The 15,371-nt window shown below is 55.4% G+C and overlaps 2 protein-coding genes across 2 annotated transcripts in view; both read left to right on the top strand.

Moving 5' to 3' along the window:
* Nucleotides 1-3,991, top strand: part of VOLCADRAFT_91589 (uncharacterized protein) — a gene marked incomplete at both ends in the record, with an annotated part of 5,395 nt that extends 1,404 nt beyond the window's left edge. Inside the window, 7 exons of the mRNA XM_002951067.1 lie at nucleotides 86-227; nucleotides 663-710; nucleotides 890-920; nucleotides 1,294-1,448; nucleotides 1,771-2,007; nucleotides 2,317-2,973; nucleotides 3,170-3,991. Coding sequence (XP_002951113.1) covers nucleotides 86-227; nucleotides 663-710; nucleotides 890-920; nucleotides 1,294-1,448; nucleotides 1,771-2,007; nucleotides 2,317-2,973; nucleotides 3,170-3,991 — 2,092 coding nt within the window. The remainder of the gene's footprint in view (nucleotides 1-85; nucleotides 228-662; nucleotides 711-889; nucleotides 921-1,293; nucleotides 1,449-1,770; nucleotides 2,008-2,316; nucleotides 2,974-3,169) is intronic.
* A 3,766-nt stretch (nucleotides 3,992-7,757) lies between these two features.
* VOLCADRAFT_91588 (uncharacterized protein) lies at nucleotides 7,758-12,175 on the top strand (the record flags this gene model as incomplete). The annotated part of the gene is made up of 4 exons (XM_002951066.1): nucleotides 7,758-7,875; nucleotides 9,492-9,851; nucleotides 11,404-11,473; nucleotides 11,554-12,175. The coding sequence occupies 4 exons, from the start codon at nucleotides 7,758-7,760 to the stop codon at nucleotides 12,173-12,175; spliced, it is 1,170 nt and encodes a 389-aa protein (XP_002951112.1).
* Between the last annotated feature and the right edge of the window lie 3,196 nt (nucleotides 12,176-15,371).

The raw sequence follows: 15,371 nt of genomic DNA, 5'->3' as shown, positions 1-15,371 counted from the left end.
CTGCCCAGCTATGGGCCTCCTGGTCGGTGACCGCAACGGACCCCACCTGGCCAGCCGCCGCCGCCGCCAACGCCGCCTCCACCAGCGGCGGTGACGGTGACGGCAGCGGCGGCGGTGGCGGCACAGGTGGTCGCGCGGCGGCGCTAGCTGCACAGTTCCCTGGTGCGGCTGGCGTGTCACTGCTTTCGCTGCAGCTCAGGATCCCCCCCGTCGTGTTACCCGGGCAGGTACTGGGCACTACCGAGCTCCGAAACCCTCCGTACGCACCAAAATGGCTGGATCGGCTTTGCTGCAGGGCGTTTTCACAAAAAGCCGCACGCCACATACAGCACACACACACGCACACACAGCCAGCCAAGCTTGCGTTCCCTAGACTCTAGAGAGAAACCTGGCCGCAGGCCATTTAGGCTCGCTCGTCCATGTGTACGGCACATAACTTACAACGACCTGAAACTGACTTTAAGAGGACTGTATTAATCTAGTTGGTGGTTGGCGGAAGGACATCTGCCCCGTCAGCGACTAGTCTTCGACTACATTCGCTAGTAGAGTAGAGTATCCGGCCCCCAGTTTAGCATCAGTCATCAAACCCTTGAAAAACACAATGCCATCGATGTGGCTAACCCCGACTTGTGGTGTCTGTGGTGCATGCTGCTGTCTAGCAGGACTCGTATTGCTCGGACACGTTAACTGAGGACCTTCAAGCGCGTCTGGTGCAGTCGCTGTCCCACAGTCTTAATGTTGGCTGCGGCAGCAGCAGTAGCAGCGGCAGCAGTAGCAGCGGCAATATCAGCCGCAACAACGCTATCGGCTGTAGCGTCCAAGTCGTATGCACCGTTGTGGAACTGGGCTCTGGAGGCGCCGCGGAGCCATCCCGTACATCCCCTCTCAGAGCATTAGCTGCAGCTGCAGCGGCATTGGAGGTAGGAGCAGCAGCGTCTGCTGGCGGCGGCGGGCAGCACCGCCGGCGGCTAAGGCAGGAAGTGGAGGAAACAGCGGCGAAGACACCTACCGTGGCTGATACCGGTGGGGGCGCCGGCAATGACAGCGATGTTTGCAGCATGCTTTGGGGGCCTGTCTCCAATGGCAGCGGTACGGACGGCAGCGGTGGCGGCGGCGGCGGCGGCGGCGGCGGCAGCAGCAATGGCGATGCCGGAGGAGCTATGCGACGCGGGTCTCGATGGGAGGTGATGTTGGCACTAGCGAATGACATACAGGCTGGCGACAGCGCCGCCGGTGCTGCCGCCGCCCCCGCCGCCACCTCCGCCGCCACCTCCTCGCCTCCACCTGGCTCAGCCGCCGTACGGAATGGAAGCCTCGAAAACTTGAGCAGTGCGGACCTGTCAAGCCTTGTGTACGACACCATGATGAGCTGGGCAGCCTTCAGCTCGGCCGACCCGCTGGTGTTAGAGTGTCTGCCGTCGTCGGTGTCGTACAGCATCGTCGCGGAGGTACGTGCATATATGTGTGTACACGCACGTGTTTATGTGTACGGCACATGGACGAGAGATCCTTTATATGTTTACATGTATGTTTTAAGTGAGGCTGATACTTTAGGGTTTGATTTCCACTGGTACTTGTGCCTGCTGGAGTCATGTGCTTCTTGCGTCTGTGCTGCGCCTGGGCGTCATGTGTGGTTCGTCACTTGGTTTAGGTTTAGGCACATAACCGCCTCCCCCGCAAACCCCCACGACAAACATACATATATCATCCGAACTCCCTCCAGATCGCCCGTGAGACGTACAATAACTTCCAACGACCAACCAACTGCAGGTGCAGGTGACGTACCGCGCCGCGCTTAGTGAAGCGGGTCGGCTGGTGTACCTGTCCTTGTGCCCCCCTGGATCTGGATCTGGATCTGGATTTGGCACCTCACAGCAGCAGCAGCAGCAGCAGCAGGATCTCTCGAATGAGATAGCCGTACAGCTAGGAATCGGCGGCGCCGCGGCGTGCGGCGTGGATGACGCCACCAGCGCATCAGCGGCCCCGCCGTCTTTGTCGGTATGGCAGGTGTACGGTGTGTGACCTGTACGACAATTTATAGGACGGGAGGATGGGGGCGGAAGCATGGATCCCCATGATACGCCTCACACCTCTTGCACTCGCTTCTTAACTCGTTTAGTTATTCCACCGTATTTAGCCAGTGCGCGAGCCATTATGCGTCCGAAGCGGCGCGAAGCCGTTTTGGTCAGGAGCTGTGAGGTGTGAGGTGTGAGGGCCGGGGTATGGGCCATCTGGCTAAGGGCTTTACAGAGGCCCTTAAGGGACACGCCGTGCCTGTCTCGTGCTGTGATCCTCCTTGGATCTGTGCCTTCCCAGCCGATAGATAGGTCGTGCTGTGAAGATGCGCAAAAGAGTTTCGACCTACAGGTCTACGGGTTTGACGGCTGGTCGCAGGCCGCGCCAAGCAGAGGATCGAGCGCCACGGACAGTGGTGCGGCTGCCGCCGCCACTGGGTCTAGCAGTGAAGCCGGCGGCGGCGCTGGGTCCAATAGCGCCGGCGGTAGCATCGGTGGCGGCGGCGCTGGGTCCAGCACTGGCGCCGGTGGCGGCGTTGCTGGCGGGGGCGCTGGGTCCAGCACTAGCGCCGGCGGGGACGGACCTAGCAATGCTAGGCGGGATGACGTCGGGTCCAACAATGCCATCAGCGGCGGCAGCAGCAGCGGCGGCGGCGGCGGCGGCTCGGCGAGCTCAAGCCCCGGCAACATCGCTGCAGTTGCTGGCGGCATTGCCGCGGCAGCACTTGCGCTGATCTTGGTGTTGGCGGCGGTCACCACAGTGCTTGTACGGCGGGCGCGGCGGCAACTGCGGGGCCCTAACGGGGTTAATGGCGGCGGCGGTAGCGGCAGCAGCGGCGGGAAGGGTAGTAAAACCTGGCAGGAGAGGTTTGATTCGCCATGGGAGCAACCTTCGCCGCCACCATCGCCACCACCATCGCCGCCGCCGTCACGTCTTCTTTGGAATCTCCTTCCCATGGTGCGGCGTCCTGTAAAACATGTCCTACAACACGCGCACCACGTCCTTTCGCCAACCATTACTTGCTAAACCCTAAAACCCTAGGAAGGTTCCCCCGAGCTCCAGGGACGCGGGACCCAAAACTAAAACCCAAATCAAAAAAACCACAACTTACAGAAACCCTAAACCCTCCTAAAACCCTAAAACCCTCCGACAGGCCACACCAGGGCCTCCGCTTGTGCGAGGCTTCCCAGGGTCCATGAACCGCCGCCGAGCCGCGGTCTATCAAGCGCAGGTCGTACCGCACCTCAACCAGAAGGAGCTGCTACAGCACCGCCAGCTTTCAAAACAGCGCATTGTACGGGAAAATGTTTTAAAGGGGCGTGGCGGCGGCGCCTGGGAGCATCCGTCGGATGATGATGAGCAGGAGGAAGCTCCTTCAGTGCAGCAGCGGCTGCAGCAGCAGCCATTGCCGCCGCTAGCGCCGCCGCTGCAGCAGCAGCAGCAGCAGCAGCGCGTGTGGCATTGGGGGCTGCACCAGCTGACGTGGCCGCTACTATTACAGAGACCGAAGGCACCGTCCCGAAGTGAGGGAGGCCCTTCGACGTTTTCCGGAGGTGCTCCTGCCGCTACTGCCGCTATTGTTACGTCTGTTGGGCAACAGCCGCAGCGGCGGCAAGGGTGCCAGCAAGGGCAAGGTGGGCCGATGGTGGCGGCAGTACGGCAGTGGCGGTACGCTGCGGAAGCTGCCCGTTCCGGAGGCGGCAGTACGAGCGGCTGTACGAGCTCAGTTGCAAGCGAGACAGGCGTGATGGCTTCTTCGGTGGCGGCAGCAGCGGTGTCGCTGCCGCCGGGGACGCTGCAGCAGGACCCCCAAGCTACGGCGGTGACGGCGACGGCGACGGCGAGGGCGAGGGCGGCAGGGGCGGCTGTGGCAGATTCGCCCAAGCATGGAGTTGTAGGCCTTAAAACGGGGCACTGGGTTCAGGTGCAGGCGCGCGCGGCTGCGTCCGCTCGGCTTGATCGACAGTGGGGTTGAGCGCATCCGCACGCCGTGCGTTATGGGACGTACGATAGCTCAGGGCTACTGCGATACGGCAGTACGGCAGCATTGGGAAGCAATGCAACCGTTGGCCGGCAGTCATGCAGGATAATGTACAGCCTTGACCAGTTGGAGTACTAAGGTCTAGCCGGGGTGGTTGGCTTCATTGAGGTACTGAGGACTGAGCGTTGATGGACGGGTGGATGGATGGATGGCATTCTGTAGCAGCCCGCCTTGAGCGCATATTTATTTTATCGGTTGTGTGTGCCGTACTGTACGACAGGTACAACACCTCCGGCCTGTAGATTATAACGTCTCAAAATTTAGTTTAAGTGCTTGGTGGTAGGGCCGCGTTAAGGGGCATTACTAGATGAAAAAACACTGTGTATGCGTGGGAGCTGGAGGTCGGGGGACTGGGGGGTTGGGTGGGGGCCGCGTTTGCATGTTACTTGCCGCTATGGGGGAAGCGAGTTCGCGACTGTACGAACAAGCGGTTAATGCCTTCTGTTGAGGTCCTTGACGCACGGCATACTGTGGACTGTGCATGAGCAACGCACATCCTATACAAGTATACTAGACAGATGACTTAAAGATAAAGATTGTTGCAAATAAATGCGTATGTACGGCTATGCCAAGGAAATAAAGGCAATACAGCAATAAAGCGGTACAGCAGTTGTGTCTGTTTGTGTATATGTGGTTTATTCACGTGTGGGGATGCAGCAGCAGGTTAGCGATACAAGCAGAGCATGGTAGGGCACCACAGCTATAGCAGCAATGGCAGAACGAGGCGGATGGTCCGATCGAGCCATATGCATGTGTGTGTATGTGTATTACACCTCGGCTGTGTTACCCGAGAGGTGTAAGGAGTCCCCATACGAGTCAGAGGTAGGGGCCCAAGAGCCTAGGAGCCATAAGTTACATACATAAACGCACATGCACACACAGCCTCACTAAGAACGAAGGCACAAGCGTGTGCGTGTCCGTGTCCCCCGCCTCATCAGCCATCCACACTGCCACTGCTACCACCATCACAACCACCATCATTACCCGCCACCACTACTACTACCACTACCACTACCACTACCACTACCACTACCACTACCACTACCACTACCTACCAACACCATTGCTACCACTACCACTACTACTACCACTACCACTACCACTACCTACCAACACCATTGCTACCACTACCACTACTACTACCACTACCACTACCACTACCACTACCACTACCACTACCACTACCACTACCACTACCTACCAACACCATTGCTACCACTACCACTACCACTACTACTACCACTACCTACTAACACCACTACTACCACCACTACCACACGATGATGATCATGATGATGATGCACTATCAAAATGCAAGCTCATCAGCTCCAGCAGATAGGGAAAACCCATCTCCAGCACCCATCCAGAAACAATCATAATACAACAATAACAACACACGCTTCCTCAGGTACCCTACAGTATCCAACAGACAGCAGCGGGCGGACTCCAAATAAACGGGATAGGATCCGCCGACCCGACATGGGATGAAACCGACTACCCAAATCTTCATCATTAATAAAGTACAGGCATAGGTATTCATACACACAGGTAAATATACGCACTTGCATGCATGTAAGTCATTGCTTACTTGCCGGTGCTAGATGCGTGAGATCTAGTGCACACTTGTGCTGCAACCCCACCTCGCAGCCCCCGGGGGTCCCCCCCCGAATTAATAACCCATTACGCTTATGCAAATGTAAAGGCCTGTATATACATGAGCCATACATACATACATACATACACGTATGTATGACCGTAAACCAAGTGCCACAAATTGCCCTTGGTTTAGTAAGGCGGCTGCTGGCAGGCAATGTTGACACAGACATTCTACCTAACAACTGCACACACCCATAGCCTTCGGCCTGCTGCTGCTGCTGCTGCTGCTGGCCTCCGACATCCGTCCTATCTAGCTACACCCCTCTATCTACTACTCTATCCAAGCGCATTATTGAATACCAACGAACTACACAATGCGATGCGAGGAGGGGATGTAATGATGCGAGTTCCTTCCTATCCTGTCTGGCATAACAATGTGAGATGCGCGCCTATACGTCGCCTGCTGTAGCAGCTGTACGAGTAGTACGGCACACCCATCGTCTACAAATACGCGCTAAGCCGCTCCACCAGCATCTTGAGAGGCTTTTTTAGCATCCAGCTACTACATCATCACCGCGCAACGTCAACAGCGACAACGTGCGGTGTCGTACACATGCTATAATACAAAAAATAAACTTGGGTCACTAAGCTGCAGCTGTCTATGTTACACCTTGAAGGGTCGCGGCACCCTTCAAAAGTATAACTAACAATAAAGCATGTATAGAGCTACATAGCACACGTAGCACGCAGGGAACTAACCAACGAAACCAGCTAGCGAGGAAAATGCACATGCACCGGTACCGCTGCTATCACCACCGCTGCCACCACCACCGCCACCGCCACAACCACAACCACAACCATCATAACCACCACCATCACAACCACCACCACTATCACCGCCACTATCACTGCCACTATCACTGCCACCACCACCACCACCACCAACAACAACAACAACACTACCGCCCATGCGATGTAATTCTCATAATACGTCTCATTAAACCTACGGGTAATTAGGCGCGTGTTAATGATTAGGGAGCGTTGTTGGAGAGGTGGTGGCCACACATCCCCGAATTGCCTTATGCACATCCCACGCACCTCCACCGCTTCAGATTTTATCTTGCCGTAGACCACGACGTCGTCCCGAGGTCGACCTCGGACGTCGGGGGAGGGGGGTTCTTCCCGCACGGCTACCATCAGCACCTGCCAACATCAACCGCCGCCACCACCACATACACACACATCTCCACAGCCACCAACAAGTTTCAGTGCCTCAACCACAATAAACAAATAGCTAGCGCGCTCGACCTACGACGTACAGCTGCCACTTAATCGTACATCAGCAGTAGCAACAGTGCATCGCTCGGCATTAACACACTGATAAAGAACGGCTATCCCGTGGTGATCATATAACCTCGAGATACCCGTTATTCATCACGCATGTTATATATATTCTATATTTATTTATTTTGTATAGCTTACCACGAACAGGACGTTGCACGGCTATCGGAAGCTCTTAGATATGTGTTGTGTGAAGCTTCGACTTAAGCGCTACGACTACTAATGCGACACAGCCCCTCACATACCAGAGGGGCATGCACGCTAGCTACTACTCACCAACTTCGCTCGTTCAGCAGTGGCGACGACTCTTCTCCTGCTGAAACCCACCATAAGCCATTGGCTTGCTTTGCCTCCATCTCCTGCTGCTGGGATATCATCGACGACTTACAACATCCATACATACAAACAGACTGACAGACTGACTGACAGACAGGTATAATACGTACATGCATACATACATACAGATAAATGGGGGTTATTCGGTGGGCGAAACACAGCTGATGTTACGTACACGTCGTCGATCAAATTTACGCACGGCAAACTGCGACAAAACCTTGAAGCTGATGGAGCAAGCCTATATCACGTATTACGGTACGGTGGAGTAGTACGGTAGTACGGTAGTAGTGATAGTAGTAGTAGCAGGCGTAAACATACAGCGACATGGTGATTGCTCCTCCCCTCATATAATACACACATACAGTTGCGCCCAGCTGCCGATAACTGCTCTCATACATGTATACGTCAGGTAGACGGAAGCATTATTATGTACACTGTATGTGCTGTCGCCTATACATGGATTGCAACAGCAGTAGCTAGCAAGTTCGGTCGACGGGCTTGCACGCAAGCAGCATATACACATGCGCGCGCCGACGACGACGCAGGTGCAGACACATACATGCATACATACGTACAAATTCACATTCAAAAAACGTAAAAACAGTCATGGCATGATTCATCATGAATATCAGTCGCCATTTACATCTAGATGAAATGCAACGTGCGCGTGGCGGCGAGTGCATAGACGGGCAAAAGCCGCAGCAGTACGCACAGTTACCAAAACATGAACACAGAGTTTCAAAAAATCCATGTCGTTGTAGATTGATATGTCGTTGCAGAATGTGTCACAAAGCCAAGCAACGAACCGCATATATGCCGCCGCCGCGTAGATCTCAGCAGCCGCCACCAGCTAGGCCGCATCGCAACACATCAGCACACTACGGCTGATTCGTGTTGCGCATGGACCAGCTAAACAAATGCACCTTACCTAATGAACGAAGGTGATCGAAGCCTTACTGCAACCCGCAACATAGATACGGCTGCCTTGCTTTCTTCCTACCCTTCTTGACTTCACCCAAGAAACCCCCCGCATCGTCACACTCACATACATACATACATACAAACATACATACATAAGGGTTTGGCACTACTGGTAAGGCACGACCATTGCCCCCGGGAGATCCCGGGATCGATACCCGTAAGGGTCAAAAATCCTTCCGATGGTGGAAGGCATCGCGCCTATAATTGATGGACGGTGATGAACTGGGATAAAGTTAGCCTGCGAGCCGACCAGGAACGGAGTTGGGCCGCTGTCGACCCGGCAGATTTCGTTGGATGCTAGTGTTGGGAACCTGAGCGATCCACTGAGAAGCTGACTAGGGTGACTGGATGAGGGTGCCCCGAAATACCGGGGAAGGCAGGGTTTCGCAGGGTAGCTGCCACGGGCGAAGATACACCCCCCTGTTTCACACATCATACATACATACATACAAACATACATGTGCTTGTGGTCTGCCACGACACACATAAACACGTCAATGCTCATGTGGCGGTGCTGATGCAACGATGTAATGCTCGTCCTCTACGGCGAGCATGATTTTCCACAAACCTTGTACGGCACCCGCCTGGCCGTGCATCGTCAGCAACTGTTGTCGGCTTATTGGGCTTTGGCTTGCTGGGCAGAACTGCTGGCCGCCGGGACGTACGTGAAATGAACACACCTGGATGGGTGTTAATGAAGGGATACTTACATTGATTAGCTGTTAACATGTTCGCGATATCAGCTGAGTATACATACCACCTGCTTGGGCTGCCGAGTGGTTGACTGCGAACAACACCAAGCAAGCCGCATCTGGTACAAACCCAAACTGTGTCCAAATTACAAACGACGTAGTTGGTTAGTTCGTTGTACTCCTTGATGAATGAAGGCAGTTGTAGCAGTTGTATCAGTTGTAGTTCATAACAGGAGGAGGAGGAGGAGGAGGAGGAAAGGCAGCTACTGCAACCCGCTCGTCTGTCCGCCCAAGATCCACGCAAATCCCATCCGGTCGCCCAATTACTTTTCCCATCCATCCATCGAAAAGCAAAGCTCGTCCATCCGTTCGTCATATGGTGATTGCTACAGCCTGCTTGCTACAGTGCGCTACAGTGCGCTCAATTAGTCCGTTGGGTCGTGTTGCTGCTGCTGCTGCTCCTCCTCTTCTGGAATATGTCGCTGCAGCAGCCCGCCGTGTTTCGCGAGCCAGGAAGGCCGTAGCAGCAGCTGCAGCAACTGGCTCTGCAGCAATTGTGACGGTGGAGGTGGCGGAGGTGGCGGAGGCGGCGGAGGTGGCTGCAATACGGGTTGTGTTTCGGTCTGTGACGACGGCGGGGCTGGGGCCGGCGGTGGCGGCGCTGCCTGCTGCTGCTGCTGCTGCTGCGGTTGCTGCTGCTGCGGTTGCGGTTGCTGCGGTTGCGGTTGCGGTTGCTGCAGCAGTAGCGGCGGTAGCGGCGGCTGGGATGGATGCCGCCGCAATGGCACAAATGATTGCCGTTCCCTTGATATCGCCTTTTCGTCACCTGTCAGATGACCCGTGGGTCGGTAGGCACTGCTGCCGGCACGGAAAGTCCCGGCGGCAACGGCTGTCAAACTACTGGCATACTCACACGGTGCAGCTCCCAGCAGATGCCCTTTACTGAGTAGTATACGTGGCCCCTTGGGCATCAGTACGACATGTTCCTTCTGATGATCCGGCAATTGCGGCTGCTGCTGGTGCTCCTTGTGCAGCAGATGATGCTGTGGGTGATTAATCTTGGCTGTCTGGTCAGGCAAAACTTGCAGCGACGATGGCGGCGGCGGCGGCGGTGGCGGCGGTGGTGGTCCTTGTGGCGGCGGCAGCAGCGGTGACGGCGACGACTGCAGCGGCGGGTCCCGTTGCCCCAATAAGGCCCCGTTTGTTGCCAAGGATCTCTGTATGACGTCGATCTCACTTCCCAGGAGGACCTCCACTCGGCTCAAATTCGACCTCACTCGCTGTATTTGAGGAGGGGAAAATGTGGGTTGGATGCGAGGAAAGAATATAAGCGACGTTTGACGGGGCTGGAGGCAGCGAGAATGTCGGAGGGAGGGTGAAACGCGGGGAAATGAAGTTTATTTTCGGCTCCATGTGCTATTTTTAAATCGCCAGTCACTTGACATGTTCTTTGGAGCGTGTGTGTGTGTGTGCGTGTGTGCGTGTTACGAAGGGAAAAAGGACAATGTACGACGATCTATTTTTGAGTAAGTCACGGCAACCTATGCCACAAACCTGCACGTGGGCGAGCTTCGCCATGAGCTCGTTCTTGAGATCCAGAAGTTCGTTTCCCCGTACAAACGGTACGACTGGTACGAGCAACATGCGTGGCCGAAACCCGGCATGCGGTGCAAAGCCATAGGCCCCTCCACTGCTGCCGCCGGTGTCGATACCACCGCTGCCGCCGCTGCCGCTCCTGCTCCCGCTAGCGCTGCCGCTGCCGCCAGCGCTGCCGCTGCTGCCGCCGGCAGCCTCTCCGTCGGGACCCCCCTGGCCATCCCCGCCCTCGCCGCCGCAATTGCTGCTGACGCGTGCGGCGGCGACCCGTACACCATCTATCAGGTTCTCCGTGGCATCGTTGCTGCGGCTGTAGCTGCGGTTGTGGTGGTTGGCAGCTGACCTTAAGAATTCCCAGTCCACTCCGGCACGGGCCCCCTCTACCTCCAAAGCTGTCATACGGGCAGCGGCAGCTGCAGCTAAAGGAGCAGGATCAGGAGCACCGGCGGCTTCAAGCTGCTCCGGCATCTCGATTGCTCCTCTGTCGCCGATGGCGGTGATGGTGGCGGTAGCGGCGGCGGCGGTGGCGGCGGCGGCATTCTGGGGACTGCGCGACCTTCCGCGGCATCGCACGAGTGCTGCCCGTGCGGCAGATGCATCGGCGATGCGATCGGGCTCGGAGCTGGCGCAGCGCTTGCCGAGTACGGATATAGACGCTCCGGTGGCCATCCGCTGTGGTGGAGGCCCACGTACAGCTGCCGTACCACCGGCCCCCGCCGCCGTACTGACAATGCACCGTTCCCAGGAGTAGCTATCTTTGGCATCACCACTGGCCCCATGGGGCGGCGGTCGTGGCGGCTGCAGGTGAAATTCTTTCGCGGTTCCAAAAAATGCTCCGAATCCAGGTTGTGATCCAGATCCAAACCCTTTCGAGGTAAAACCCGGCGGTTCATGCCATGCACGACCGGCGCAATGATGCATTGCCGTACTACCGTTCGCATGGCACCCCCACAGTCGCGGCCGCGGGGGTATCCGTGGATCGTACGGCAGCAGGTTGTACGACAGCAGAGGTGGTTTAGCAGCTCGATACACGACGGCGTGGGGGCCGGAGGTGGCGGCGGTTTGGCGCCTCCTGACGTGCGCGGTTGCTGGAGCTGTTATGTTAGTTGTGGTGTTGGCGTTGTTGTTGTGGGTAGTTGTGGTTGTGGTTGCGGTAGTTGTGGTTGCGGCTGCCCTTGGTAGCGGTAGCACGGTTGCCGCGGTTGCTGTTGTGGCTGGAAGCGGTAGATACCTGCTTTCGGTAGATTGCCGCCGACACGGGTATGTACCACGGAGCTGCAATGTAGCTGGTTCACAAGGAAGGTTTTCATGGCGGGGTGACGAAGATGATGATGGTGTGTCCATCGTCCTGCTGCTCAGCCTCCTTAACGGCATCTCCCCTCCGCGGGACCTCGTCAGCACAACATCCAGCAGCATTGGCACGGGGTTTTGCGGCTCCGGTCGAACTTGGGCCCAGACCCTGTGTTCCCCAAACGAAAGAGGGTTTTTTTTACATTGTGCAGAACGCATGGTACAGGTACGACATCAGTACGACGTGGGGCGGTATAAGATGGCGCAGAACAGCGCAGCTTCATAGGTAATATAATACCATTTTGCGGTGCGAAAGTGCTTTCCATGCATGTGGCACATACATACATAGGCAGGCGGCTGGCAGAGGTTAAGGCCTGACTTCTGCTCCCAGTTGACCCAGTCGACCCGGGTTCAAATCCGCCTGCCGGCTCCTCGGGTGTTTGAGGAGTGATGAAATGGGAGGTGGCCCCCCATCTTATGGACGGTGTAGGACGTGATAATATCAACTTGCGAGCTGACCAGGAACTAAGTTGATGCGCCGTTGATCCGCTAGATTTGGTTGGATGCTGGTGGTGAGTTGCCGAACCCAACGAATACATTCTGAAGTCGGATGGGGTGACGGATTAGGGTGCCCCTCTAGCAGGGGAGAGCAGGGACTGCCCCGGGAAAGGGGGCCGCTGGCGAAGTTAACCACCCTGTAACAACATACATATGCATGATTACAATCCGATATACATACACACATACATGCGTGCAAACAAATGTGTGCATGTTTACATGTACACCATGCCTAAACACATGCACACAGACATGCACGAATGCTTGTTTGTGCCGCGATGTCGAAGTTGTGACGTAAGCTGCTGCATTATCGCCAGTTGCTGGTTTGACTTCCTAAACAAGCAACGCTTTAGCGGCGGAGTGCCAAATTAACTTGGGTGCTGCTGTCATACCCCCACCACATTGCATCCAAGGATTGCCCGCGCCATCCGAGCAGCCCGTGCGACCACCCATAGCTGTTGGTGTGTTTGGGCATCCCTCCCGACCTTGGGGCTTGTGAGTGCCGCCTATCAGGGCTGTTGAGGAGTGAGGGGTGACGGATGTCGCCCGCCTGTCGCCCACCTGGCAGGACGGGCAGTGCCAGCCATACATGCACACCCACATACAGACATACATGCACACATACATACACATATACATACACACATACATGCATTTCCACCCATTGCCTCACCGGGTGTTTGGTGGAGCGGGAGGGATGTCTAGGTGGGCTGCAGCACCTCTTGCCGCAGCCCTAGCTCCGGAACCAGCAGCTCCCAACCCAGCTCCGGAACGAGATCGAGAACTAGCTCTAGGTTTAGCTCCTCCGGAACCAGTTTCTCCGCAGAGCCTGTTTGGAAATAACGGTGAGGAGCTGCTGGCGGGCTCGCGCCGTGATGGCGCAGCTGGCGAGGGCCAAGTGGCTGCAGTGGCAGCAGCAGCAGCAGCAGCAGCAACAGCAGCTGTTGCTGCTGCAGCTGCAGCTGAGTGGGCAGCGGCTGCAAAGTAATACTGGTCGCCGGGCGGCACGGATGGAGCCGCTGTCGCTGGAGCCGTGCTTGCCGTCGCCATGTTCCAAAACGAATAATACAATTGTCAACCCGTCCCTGATATAAAAAGCTCCGAGGGAATTTAGGGGGCCCCCCCAGGAAAGGAAGAATCAACAGTGTTCCTCCAGCTGAAAACTGCCGAGTTGGGGAATTTGAATTGGAGGGCTGCGCAGTCAGCGTTCCTATCCTAGCTCCCACCCAAAATGCGTAAATATCTGTTTTGAATTGGTCCTTTTGAAGTCATGTGTCTGTTTGAATTAGGATGTCCTCTGTGAGGAGGAAGGCGAGGGCCGCGGGGGAGAAGTGTAGGGGATGGAAGACAGGGTGGGTGAGGGTAGATGTGGATGACGGCTAGAGGGCAAGGCGTACAGGGCAAGGGGTGTTCATGCATGTCGCCGGCTGCTGAGTGCGTTGGGATATTAATAGGATTACGAGCGGAGCTTGGACGAGCAGAGGGCGCTGTCCTTCAAATCCCAAAAGGTCGCGCTAGAAGGTTGCTCAGCGCTAAATATTTCCTCAGGGAAGAGGTTGAGAAGAGCCACTGTGCTTCCATAAGGGACGAGCGAGCCGCAGGCGGATAGGAGGTACAACGGGGGAACAATGACCTATAATTTGCGACATGGCCGCCCGTAAGTTTAAAAACATTTCGAGTATTTATTGTTTCAGTCCTGTTATGGTCGACAGAGCGCAAGAATGCGTGTTGAAGGCGCGCAGCGATGCGGTTAAACGTAGAAAACGTACCCAACCTCAAAACGCAACAGCAGCGGCGCAGTCGTAACATTTTCATGAAAATTTACCTTTAAGTTTAGTCTTCTTTGTATTAGCTTGGAAGATCTGCTGTTGGTCTGAAAAGTTGACGGCTCTTGGAAGGCTTACTGCTAAGGACTTGCTCGCCAACAGGAGGCATAGATGTATTAGCTGGCTGTAGGCGAGGCTGTTCCTAGGACCGCGGCTTCTGAGATTTGAAAAAAATGCGAACAACACTCATCAGCGGGACACGTCGCTAGCCTACGGAAAATGACCAACGAGGACCTGTCCCCTGGCGTGCTTTCAGGCAGTCAAGTAATAGCATCGAAGGCCGCAGCAATCTAGCTGACGCGCGAGTGATGATAAAGGCGTGATGGTTTTAGTTAGAATGTGGTAGATGCCTTAGCGGTGCGTACCGTAACGAACCTCTTCCCTGACGGTGCGTGCCTACCTGGCGAGTCGGTTTCACGCCCGACGTGGACGAGCGGGGACGAAACCGTTGCGGACGTTTTTGCTAGATTTTAAAGGAAGCTTCGGTCATAACTGAAAATATTGGTGTTGAGTCCTTTACACAAAGCCTGTGAAATTTCCACAACGATCACGTACGCGTCGCATACATCGAAAACGGCTGGCCGCAAACTCGATAAACTTGACTGCTCGGCAGGTGAAGGAAAAGCCGGAAAGAAAGCACCTCACAGTGCTCCCAACAGATGTGGGAACGAACTATTTTATGGAAAACCTCCAACTTTCCACACAAATGCCACGTGTACATGCCAGACCTGGCCCAAGGTGGCTGCCGGCAGCTCCGATTTACGGTTGCACCTCATTACGCGCAACGTCCTCGGGCACAATGGCCGGAATGGAAAAAACATCAGCCCGGGTGAAATATTTGATGAAACTTTGACTAAAATAATGGGCGCGCAGTATTGTTAACGTTGCTTCAAAGCCCGTTATTAACGAATAGGGGTCCGTGGGGCCCCTTTCGAATTAATTTGGCGTAATTCATATGTATACTAAAACCTAAAGTTTTTAAATAAACTCTTTCATTATGTGTAAGCTTTTGCAATAAGAACACTTTTGCGGCTGAGAGATTTGCGTAATTCAACACGGTATAAATTAGGACCATTTATGTACTAGTCAGGATTTTAA

This window comes from Volvox carteri, assembly GCF_000143455.1.
Source record: "Volvox carteri f. nagariensis unplaced genomic scaffold VOLCAscaffold_21, whole genome shotgun sequence".
NCBI classification, from domain to species: Eukaryota; Viridiplantae; Chlorophyta; class Chlorophyceae; order Chlamydomonadales; family Volvocaceae; genus Volvox; species Volvox carteri.
The sequence above is the reverse complement of the archived record's forward strand: the minus strand, read 5'-3'. Positions and strand labels throughout refer to the sequence as shown.